The 12,043-nt window shown below is 35.8% G+C and overlaps 2 protein-coding genes across 4 annotated transcripts in view; one reads left to right on the top strand and one right to left on the bottom strand.

The window, feature by feature from the left end:
• Positions 1-420: 420 nt before the first annotated feature.
• LOC6649194 (inactive dipeptidyl peptidase 10) overlaps positions 421-12,043 on the top strand; it is a 91,832-nt gene continuing 80,209 nt past the window's right edge. The window contains exon 1 of the mRNA XM_023179364.2: positions 421-504. Coding sequence (XP_023035132.1) covers positions 421-504 — 84 coding nt within the window. The remainder of the gene's footprint in view (positions 505-12,043) is intronic.
• Positions 5,270-6,396, bottom strand: LOC111519298. 3 transcript variants are annotated; one of them, XR_006954343.1, is made up of 4 exons: positions 6,120-6,396; positions 5,879-6,052; positions 5,619-5,809; positions 5,270-5,531 (listed from the first exon to the last, which is right to left on the bottom strand). XR_006954343.1 is itself a non-coding variant. In XM_023179366.2 (4 exons), the coding sequence occupies exons 1-4, from the start codon at positions 6,183-6,185 to the stop codon at positions 5,406-5,408; spliced, it is 564 nt and encodes a 187-aa protein (XP_023035134.1). In that variant the 5' UTR covers positions 6,186-6,395; the 3' UTR covers positions 5,270-5,405. The 3 variants fall into 3 exon arrangements, 2 of the variants coding, with proteins under 2 accessions (XP_023035134.1, XP_023035133.1); XM_023179366.2 differs by having other exon boundaries at positions 5,619-5,819; positions 5,879-6,049; positions 6,120-6,395; XM_023179365.2 differs by having other exon boundaries at positions 5,619-5,819; positions 6,120-6,393.

The raw sequence follows: 12,043 nt of genomic DNA, 5'->3' as shown, positions 1-12,043 counted from the left end.
TTGAAACACACACACACACACACACACACACACACACGCACACACACACACACTCACCCTTGTACACAGGGAGAAAATAAATAGAGTAGGGAATGAAGTGAAATAGATCCTTGTACTGGAGCTGAAGCTGTGGGAAAAGTTATCAAGGTCACGCATCATTGAGTCGAATGGTCTTCACCCAATCAACGTTTAACGTTGCGTCGCTCAAAAGGGGCCCTGCACTTTATGATGGTACAACGAAAAAATAAAGAACGAGAGAAAAAAACATAACGAAAATGTTGTGCCATATCGTGGAATACATAAATTTATATATGTGTACCAATCTAAAATAAATATTTTATATGCAATACAGAAGACTCAATATACATATATAGGTATTTATTACATTTCCTTTTAATTTAATTTTTAGGATCCCTCAAGATGCAGACCAATGTGCAAATCGATTCAAAGAATCTACGCAATGATGACAATTTCCGTTCACGCGGTCATCACATAACAATTGAGGTGAGTGTCCTTTATGCCAATCCGTCCTCTCTTGAATCGAAAACCCCCCCCAGCCCCCACAATAGCCCCAATATATATATGTACATATAACACACTTGTTGCCCTCTTTACTTTACCAAAGAGCACATATGGAACAGCTTTGTGGTAATATGTTGACATTACATGAACTCCGACTCCTCCTGCCCGAACCCGCAGTCGAACAACGAACGGTTCGACCCACAGCCCACATCCCACATCCCATATCCCACATAGGCAAATTACATAGTTCTTCCAACTTTCACATCCTCTATCTAAAAGGTGAATGGGAGAGATGACGGGGCCGGGTGATGGGAGGAGAAGGAAATTGTTTATGTGTCTGTGTGTCTGTGTATCAAATTGAATTTGTTTGTTTGGGTCTGTCCATGCAATTTGTGAATTAATGATGTCTAAGGGTCAAAACTTGCTACAAACTTCATTAATTAGAGCAAGAGGATGGAGTGGAAGAGCGGAAATCTGGAAATTAACAAACTAATTTGTTGTTTTTGCTTTTGGTATGTATGACATATCAGGTCGTATACTTAATATTATACATACATACCTACAAATGTAAGTATGTATAAGTTTTATAGCCATCGTCGCCAAGCAGCTCAAGTTGAACTGAATACTGAAACATATGGGCGGCATGGCAAATAAATAATTTGTGTACATAACTTTGACATCATGTTTGTGTAAAAGCCTAGATTTTGAGTTGGGATAACTAAAATCTGCCATGTTTGGCTACACCTTGAAGGTTGAATGTGCAGGTAGGTACCTACATACATACATATATAGTTTAAGTGATTTACATGTTCCTGATTGGAAAAGGTTCTCAAACAACTAACTTGTACGTCTTGTCTTTTTAATGATAATGATTGTCAATATTTATAAAAAAGTTACACTAAATTATGAAAGTATTTGTAAAAGGCTATAAAATTAAGTTACAAATTTGTTGAAATCTATGGAAAGTATCCCTTAATGATAGATACATACATATTATGATTTAAAAAAAAAAATTAGTTAAATTTGCCATGGTATTCAAATTGATCATAAATTTCGATCAATCCTGTTACCATAGCTTTATATTTTAATGTTAATGTTTAATCTAAAATTAATTTTGTTTTATATATTCTTTCATATATGAATGCATAATGAATGAATTCTTAATAAAAAAAAACTCACAAAATTATATATTATTTTATTCGAATTAAAACATTATTGTTAAGGTGCAATCGGGGATCCGGCTCCCTTCTAGAAACTTACCCCTTTTTAGCCCACCCGCAAATTAAGCAACTAAATTTTTAAAATATATTTAAATATTTAAAAAAAAAATGGTGTGTGCAAGTTTTCAAATACTTTCCGTGAAAAATGAGTTTGAACTCTGGCAATACTTTATCTTAAATCATTGTAAATAATTATTTTATACATATTTATCTTCATTCTCCTGAAGCTACTGTGAAATTGATGGGTATCAAACGTTTCACTAAAGTTAAAGACTTGAATGAAAATGTGAAATTTTTATTTCAAATAATAAATCTTGAGAATTTTCTTTCTTTTTTTGTTTTTAGTGACAATCTAAAAATAAAAAGAAGTCGTAGAGCAATAAAGATGAAAAGAATTCAAGATTAGGGATAGACATTTGCTTGTTTAGTGAAAGGATCTTAACTATTTCGAACTAATTGCTACAATATAGAGGCAAATTAATGAAAATTAATACAATTTATTCAAAGTGCATTGCTTTTAAAGAAATGTATATCCATTTAAACAGAATTTTTTTAAGAAATCAAGCCCCTTATGAAAAAAAAAACCAATCATTTTTATTCTTTCAAAAACTACTTTTGAATTTTTTTTGCAGCTTTAATGAAAACTTTCTGTTCATGTTTCAAACTAAAAAGTTGTTTATTGGGTAAATTACGTTCAAAGCTTTTTGGGGGCGAGAGTAAAAAAGCTGCACTGCAAAGAAAAGCCAATTGAACCGTTGCCAGTTAAACAAAAAAATCAAAAAATGTAATCACAGTATAATTTAAGTAAAATATTAACACAAAATTGAAATCAAATTGCGAAATAATTTTATTTTTGACCTTCTGTGAAGAATTTTATCCTTTTTTATTCTTAACTTTAGCTTATGTCATTTTGTTAATAAATATTATATTTGTACTATATTATAATATTCTTAAATTTGACTTACAATTTTCAATACAAGTCCTTATATTCTAACATAAATCTAGCAAATGGAGCTATTTACTTTGATAACCCTAGTTCTAGAAAAAGGACTACTTAGAACTATTTCCCATATATTCTCACAGTAAAGAATGCAACAAGTGCCAAGTGGGAAGAGACCAACTGCTCTCTCGCATTGTATTTACTCTCGTGCAAAAAGGAGCTGTTCGTGCAGGTTCTGCGCTTGCGCTGAAGCCAAGCTTAAAAGCTTGTCTCGAAGTGGCAGAGCTTTGGCATACAGCATCAGCTGCTAGATAGAAGTTTAAGGCGAATATGGACATCTGATTTTTGTTTTGTCTTGTTACTACGTGTGCTAGCCCCATCCTCTCCTACCCATCCCCCCCTCCACATCCCCTCATCGCAGTAAGAGGCCGAAAGGTTCCCATCGGCTCTTTTTTTTTCATTATAAGGTTTGCTCTCGGTATTTCGGTGTTTTTCTCAATGAATGTCTACCATAGCCCCACCCACACCCACACACACACATATACGACCACCCGAGCACACCCACACAGACAAACACAGGGACAGAGTTTTTCATGGTCGGATGTGGCAATGGCGATGCTTTCGTCCTCAGTACATCAGTCGCTAGCAACATTTTGGCGCGTGTTGACATGCGAAAAACTCAGCCGGATACCGAGTCCGCTTAATGCTGACGCGGGTCGCTTTTTTAACCGTTAAACGCCTTTAAGTTCTATGTTATACGCTTCTCGCTTAACTTATCTTCATTAAAACGAAACGAATCGCAACCGAAACCGAAACCCTTAACCAAAATAGGCAAACACATCACACATCAGCAACAAATAGCTAATCACAAAAGAACATTAAAGAACAAAATAATCAAAGAAACATCCAACCAGACCAAAAACAAAACAACAGAGACGCAAACAAAGCTGCAACAATTTTTTCCGCTTTTGTTGTTAACCAACCAAACAATCGCCATCTCCCCGCCTCGAGCTCTTCGCTCCCTCGACCTCGCTAAGCAATCAAAACCCTTTGTTTGGCTTTGTGTAAGAAAAGTAATTAATAAACAAAAAAAAAAAAAAGAGAAAAACAATAAAAAACGACAAAAACCAAATATTATCAAACATTTTCAAAATAGTTTTTATTTTTTTGTTGTTGTTTTGAAAAGTGTTTGAGCCGGCATTTAAAAAATGCCGCGTAAAGTGTAAAAATAAGAGAGTAAAGATATGGTGGAGAGTACAAAGTCTGTGTGTGTGTGTGTGTGTGTGTGTGTGGGAGCCATTAAAATTCTGTGACCGGAAACAGGAAATCCGTGTAATGACAATTTTTGTATGATTGCAAATGTGTTTTTAATACGATGTCAGCGCGACCAATGACAACGCCCAGAGAGACAGACAGACAGACATTCAGTCAGTCAGTCATAAGATTCATGAAAGCATAACTCGCATAAGAGTTTAAAATCCATTTTAATTGGCATTTACTCCACCCACTTTCTCTCTCAAATAACCCACACATATTCAAGGACAATGGCATGTGCGTGGATGGTTGGGTGTGTGTGTGTGTCGGTGTGTGGGTGTGAAATGAATATTTTCCACTGATAACAGCTGTTGACATTTTCAAACATTGAATATAAATGATAGTTTGGAATTGACAATTTTTTAGTATCCTAAAATTTCCTAAATATTTATTTTTTATTTGAAGTTTTGATGTTAAATCAAATCTCAGCTGAAAATATGTAGTATCGATTTCAAAATGGGATATCAACCCAAATAAATTAACAATTTAGCAATAATTTTTCTTGTTGGATTAACAAAAACATAATCAAATTTTGATAGGCAATAAGTTGGTTAACTAATTGCAGAAGCTGAATACATATCAATCAATGTATGATAACGCCCAAAAACTCATTCTGTTCCACATATCTAAACAAAAGATCAATTAAGATTGCTAGCCCGATAGATATTATAGCCATAAATGCATTAATTCATTTATTGTTATCACAATAATTTAAAATATATATACATATGTAATTAACAAATGAATTATGAGACACAGTTTGCCTTCAAAATAACTTTAATGGAAGTCATTTACCATGGCGCATTCTGCAACTGTCACTCACACTCCTATTTGGCAGTGACATTGACCATGACCTGATAAGGTCAATTTGCAGCTTGTTGCATGCAATAAATGAAGAGAAAGCGAAGCGATGAAAGAGAGAGATGTGAAATGAAGCAAGGCAAAGCCAATCAAGCCAATGCCCCTGAGCAAACCCTGACAGAGGGGCAGAAGTAGGGAGGTAGGGTGCGGTAGGGTGATGCGGTAAAAGGGTTCTGACCAAATTTTTCTTTGCCCAAAACCTCTGTTGTGTTTAGCCAAAACCAACTGCCAATTTGCACAAGACAAGAAGTTGTTCACTTTTTTCTTCTTGTCGTTTTTCTTTTTTTTTTTTTGTTCACTCTATTCAGCCCCAAGCTGAATGAGAGTGAGAGAAAGAGAGACTGAGGGAGAGAGGGAGAAGGACCCAAACAAAAAAAGACAAGAAAACGCAAGTAAAAGAGGAACAGCCAAGTGTTGTGGTAAAGTGTCCTCTATTCTGTGCATTCAATTCCAACTGGCACACTGGGCCCTCTTTTGAAATAAGGACACGCCTTGTCCCTTTATTCTTTTTGGCCAGCTTTCTTATAATGATGTCCAAAGTACTGTCTTCATTGCTGAAATTGTGAGTTACGAATCTCCTCGAGATTGGCCCTATCCCGTTCATATTGCTCCTCATCAGCATGATATTTACGCAAACGCATAGCTAGCCACCAGCCAGCAATGTTGACCACCACCTGGAATGGAATGGAATGGAATAGAATGGCGCGCTAAAGAATGAAACCTGAATGTGTCAATTAATTTTGACATTAATGAAAACTAACCTGAACAAAAACCAAAATAACCATGACTACATTTGCAATGCCCTGTTCTAATTTCAAAGTTTCTTTTGATAATCGACGTTGGATTTCCATACTGCCTGAACTCTTCTGCAGGACATTTGGCAAACCTTCCGAATTGAGATGAATTTCCCAAAAGATACAAGCGATATCAAATGATGTAATTGCACAAATTCCTGTGGAATACTTTTGAGACACTTGATAAGTATTTGTCTCCTTTGTCACCATCATCTGCATGTACTTACAATGGCCACACCAGTAACCGAGTCATAAAACAGGGCAAAGAAACCGATTAGGGCCCAAATGGCTAACGTAAAGCCCAATAAACAACGCGCTATCAAAAACCATGCAAATTTCGTTTTACTATAGTATAATAATAGCGTGGCATTCATTGAGGCTTTAAGCTCACCGTCGACCTGCTTGAGTTATTTTAGAGAAAACAGAAATTTCACTTTCACTTTGATTTCATTTTGTTGTGTTGCTTACCGCCACAATTAACGTTAGGACAACAACCAAAAGTTTAAGTTTGTGTGTGGAAATCCACCAGCACATGATAAAATCCTTTTCAACGAATTCTGTCGATCACGGGACGTGAATCGATTGCCTTACACATTGGCCTGGCATCCGGAGCCCGGACGATGACTCTCTAGCGTCGGTGTGTGTGTGTGTGTATGTGTGTGTGTGCAATTTCTGGGCTTAGGGAATGTCATGAGTTTATGTCAGTGTGTAAAATAACAATATACAATATAATAATACACAATTTAATTTGAAGTATTTTGCTAAATTTTTGTAAAATATGATTTATTTTTATTTTTTGAAAAAAAAAAGAATAAAGAATGGCTATTAGATTAATAGAATTTAAGTCTAATAGTTTACGATTCTTCAACACTTCAACACTTTTGTTGATCTATGTATATTCCATATAGTCTAATCAAACTAATTATCTAAATATCTGATCTGATTTATATAAATTTATAACAAATTCAAGTGATGATACCAAATATTTAAGGCTTTGAAAAGTTTCTTCACCGATGAAAGTTTTAGTTTTGAAATTACATCAAGCTCCTAATGACTCATTCTTTCAAAGATATCTCTAATGAGTAAAGAATTTTAAACTTGCTAACATAAGTGATGAGTTTCTGTTAATTTGTTAGAACCATGAAAATATATGTAAAGCCAGATAAGGAATGCATGTTTCTGCCACAAAAAAAAAGGAAAGGAGGAAAAAAATGAGAAGCCCTGTTTGAATTACATATTTAAAATGAAGAATTTTTATTTTTTTTTAGCGGTTTCTCATTTCTTGTTGGGCTTCAACATCAAACGGTTTTTCAAAGGTTTTCAGTTACATTGGCTTATAAACCGTAATTGCATAAACAAAATCTGAAGTTGTTGTGAATCGGTTGGCCGCTTGGTTGTGTGTCTCTTTTTTTTTTTTCATTGGTTTCGTTTTTATGAAATGGGTCAAATCTTTTTTGCCAAGGGAAAACACTTAATAATATCTAGTTAATAGAGCCATCTGGTTGCCATGACCCATGGTCTTCCCTGCCTCCCCCACACCACACCACACCACGATACACACAGTTCTTGTTCAGTTGTTGGCTGCCCTCTTGCTGCTTTTGGCCAAGTTAAATTGCACATAAACATTTAAGCAAATAGCGCAAAAAGACCCAAGGCATAGTGAGCGAAATGAGAGAAAAAAGAAAAGGAAATCAAAAGAAATTGTTTTAAATGACCAAAATGGCAAGAGGGTGGTCCCGGTCCCGGTCTCGGTCCAGGTCCAGGTTCAGTTTGGGTCCTGGATACCAGTACCATGGTGTTGTTGTTATCGCTGGACTTTCTATTGTGGTCTTCGTCACTCAGCTTGATTATCATATTACATTCTTAGCTCTTTTATGAGTTAAGCAAGGGGGGGGCCAAGAGCGTTTATTAAAAGGCAAAAAGCGTTTGCCCCAGTCATCTATCCTCTGAGTCCTCCTGAGCCCCGTCGCTTAAGCCACAAACAACCAAAATAAAAAAAAGAAACTTATTGAATTTGAGTTGATTTGTTTGTTAGTCACAGACACAAGCACAAACACACACAGCCAGACACACACACACACATGCCACGCCCTCTATGTCTGTCTGTGTGTGTTAAGAAAAAGGACAGGCCATCAAATTTGAAATGTAGATGACTCCTGCCCAAAGGCTTATTTTACGGGGTGATAGTAAGAGTAGGTCATCTTTTTCGGGTTTAACCGCAAATCGAGTTAAAGTAGCCAAACAGCTTTCGTCCTTGTTTGTTTCCTGTCCCTGATCTGACTCCTGTCGTTGCTGCCTGTCCTGTCCTTGCCTTGCCTTCTGTACTGTTAACAAAAATAAACATTTCCCAAGCAACGGATAAAGGTGCACACACACGCACACAGCCACACACTCACACACCCACACACCCACACACAGACGCATGCATTGACACACCCCCCATTCACACACACACACACACACACATTTATATGTGTCCATAAAGTTAAAGGACGAAGCAGATGATGGACGAAAGATGCCACACACTTAATGTAGTTAAAACTTGTCACTACTTATAATCAACTTGATTAAAATGCTGCCTTCTGGCACCATAATAGTAATATACTGTTATCTATGTATGAAATATACATTTATACATATATAAATATGGACATTTTGTGTTTATATACACAACTAGGATCTTGGGTCTATGCAGATAGCTGAGGGAACAGCTTTGCTATATATGTACATATAAACCATTAAATCAATTTGAGGTACAGTTGTCTTTGCTACATAAAGAAAATATCGAGTTATACAGAATGATGATGATTAAATTAGCAACGATAATTTTATTAATATCACTTATGTATTCACATATCTGATCGCAGATAATCGTTTATCGTTCACTGTAACTAGGCTGAACTGGAATTTGCCTTTTAATTTTTGTTGCATTTAATTGTCGTTGACAGGGACGGAAGATCCAGAAGAAAATTTTGGGGGGAGTCCAATCAAAAAATACGCAACAAAACAATATTTAATTAGAACGTTCATGGGTGGAATAATCATTTTTGCGTTACGGATAGCATGGGCTTAAGAGAACCCCTAGCCCAGCCCCACTGGAACCGAACCTGGTCCTTGATTAACCTTATCTCTGGTGCTGGAATCATAAACTTTATGAAGGTCTTTACAGCCATTTGCATTTGGTTTTGATAGACGTTCTGTCAATTTGTCATTTTTACAAATGCAGTTCGACTGAAAATTCAATTTTTAAAAGATTTTCTCATTGCATTTACAGGATTAAGTCATTAAGTTGCTTGTTAAGTATAAGCAATATCACTTCATATTGTTATATAGTTTAACATTTAAAAAATACACCATTAAATACCTCGTCGTTTGATTAGATATTTTATTCGTACTCCTATTACTTTTTTTCTAAAATTTGGAATCCTGAAATTTATTGTGCAAATCTTTGTTTTTAATCGTTGCTCTCAGCATGAGTATCTCATAAGGGTATCTTGAGGGTATCTGATTAGAATGTTAATAAATCTTATCCACAATCATTTTTCCAAACGAATTAATACGACTTCGAAATATATACAGAAATTATAAGGTGGCTGAGGTGGCAACTAAATGGTTTCTATCTATGTAAGTGCTAAGATACGACTTCGTTAAGATAATATTAAAGTAGTGTTAATAAAATCTTGTGATATTGATATTAAAGTTGGTTTCATAAATTGTTATTAGTGCCCGAATCTCTTAAACTCTTTCTTCTTTCAGTAATTGTAAAGTTTACAAATCTTGCAACTGGATCATATTTCAATGTAATAATTGGTATTATACCTTTAACTAGGTCAAGTGATTTTTTTGTAATTTTATTAAATATTCACTGTATACAGTGTACACGTCACTTGGTGTATACCTACCTCTTTGACCTCTCACTCTTTTGCACTCCATCTCACTGCCCCTCTCTCTCACACACTTGGACTTTTTTTGAGTCGACCCTGCGACACGCAGACTTCTTCTGTTCACAACATTACACCAGGCATATGAAAAGTTGTGGCCATCTATTTTGTCTCCTCTGTGGCAAGTACATATAGGGTATGAGAGGGAGAGAGATAGAGGGAGAGAGAGAAAGCGTGTGTGGCAGGGAAACAACATAAAGAAGAAGATGCCATTGTTGTCTGGCTACCTTCTGCACTTGCTGCTGCTGCTGTTGCTGTTGCTCCCATTTGTATAGTAGTCGTTGTTGCTAAGCTCTTTTGTGGCATGTGCCACGCCCATGGCCTTTGTCAATGTAAACAATTTAATTTGCTTAGTTGGCGTAATATTCGCCATCAATAAAAGAAAAGAAAGAAAGAGAAAAAAAAACCATAAGAAGAAAAGTAAAAGCAAAAAAAAAACTTGTGACTCGAGTGTGTTGGCGTTAGACAATGACGACTATCGATAACATGCAGTGACGATGACAGACGCAGGCAGTAACAGGAGGAGGAGGAGGAGGAGGAGGAGGAGGCAAGAGTCCTTCGTTTGCAATTGAGTGGCGGTCGCACTTGAAATAAATCTAAGTAATACACACACACCCTCCCCATCCTCCATCTGAAAATCCTATCAATTTTCCTATTCTTCCATCTATTGGCCCAAATAAATCGTTATTACCAACATCGTGCCTTCTTTTGTCCCCTTGTCAATTCGATGTAATTGTTAATCTTTTGCATTGATTTTTCACTCGCTAATCGAGTTAGCTTTCAATCATGGTCAGCAATAGAGAGAAAGAGATATAGCGCGAGAGAGAAAGAGAAGCAGAGTGACGCATAGTCCTTTTTTTTCTGTAATTGCAGTTCGGTTCAACAGTGCGTATGACTGACAAGCACACTGTCCTCGAAGCGCATTTTTGTGTAATTCAATTAGAATTTGGTAATACAGCTTAATGAGCATGCAAATAACCCAATACGTAATTAGAGAATGAGTTTCAATTGCTCAATTGGCATTCAATTCATTTTCAATTTCATTTAAAACTTTACTTTGAGAATCTTGTTAAAAATAAATTAATTGATTAAAAATCACATAAATTTAATTTTCATTAGTTAATCAAACAATTGAAAATGTTTGTTTTTAGAGACTTTACGAGTTGTGATTTTTGGCTTCTATTTACAAAAACCTTTGAAGATTTGTTCAAATGAAGTTAAACGATTGATAAGCCATCGATAACTTGGATTTTTCATGTTCCATGTTCAAGGGGCTAAAGTGGAAAAAAGAGTCCTTCGTGGTTGATTCCATAATGCCCGCCCCGCCCCTTTATCGCTTGGGAGTTGCCTGATTGTGCTCGACCCAATTCATCTTGTTGTTTTATTTTCATTTTACTTGAGGTGCCTTTGTCCCTTTTGTTTTCGACATTTGTTATTAATTCGTTTTCAAAATGAACTGATACATTTTTGATGTAACTTCGACGGGTACCTGGGGGATTCTTCTAACATCAAAGCTGCAAAAAGATAAAACATATCTACACACACGCACACACACACACACACTGAAACCATACATAAGTATGTCATACAATTATGCGGGACAATTTATCATATCAAAAGGGTTGAGATATTATTATATTTTCTGATTAACTGATTGAACGCATTGTCTAAAAGGTCGAAAAATCAAAAAGTTACCATCACAAAATGTATAATAATTAAAATTTATGCCAATTTTTTGTAGAAGCAATTTTCATTAGTATAAGCCCACAAATTGTTACGAATAGGAAAGTTACCCTAAACGTTCAAAGATCCCTTCTCGTCCCTTACTCTGCCCACCATTTAACTGGGAAAAACAACAAAAACTTGCAACATTTTTCATTAATATTAAAATATTCAAATTGTGGCAAAAGCCTCTGCTAGGCTAAAGGAAAACAAAACAACAAGAAACCTAAAAGGTTGCCAACAAAACGTCTTCTCACCCCTCCCACACACACACACACACACACGCAGATGCCGGCTTTTCTTTTTACCACTTCACTTGGAAAAACAAACATTTTAAATTCATAGATTGTGCAATTATTAGCAAATTAAAATGCAAAAAGCAAAAAAAAAAAAAACACGACGAAAGAAAAAACAATAAGCAATTTCTGAGTCGTTTGTCTAATTGAGTGAATTTTGTGTGTGGTTTTTTTCTCTACATCAGGCTGGCCTGGCCCCATTTTTCATTGTTAGCAAATTGGGTCGAAAAGCTTAAATAGCCAAAATCCCTGAGCCTGCCTGAGCTCAGGCTGACTTTGGGTGTCGATTTTAATTAAGCCCCAGCAAACGAACCAAGCAAGCCAGAAAAAAAACAAAAAAAAAAAAAAAACCCTAACCATCTCAAAATACTCATGGGAAATGGTCATCATTATTATTATGTGCGTACGTAGAGGACCAGAATGACTACGACCG

Source organism: Drosophila willistoni (assembly GCF_018902025.1).
Source record: "Drosophila willistoni isolate 14030-0811.24 chromosome XL unlocalized genomic scaffold, UCI_dwil_1.1 Seg141, whole genome shotgun sequence".
In the NCBI taxonomy this organism is placed as follows: domain Eukaryota; kingdom Metazoa; phylum Arthropoda; class Insecta; order Diptera; family Drosophilidae; genus Drosophila; species Drosophila willistoni.
The sequence above is the reverse complement of the archived record's forward strand: the minus strand, read 5'-3'. Positions and strand labels throughout refer to the sequence as shown.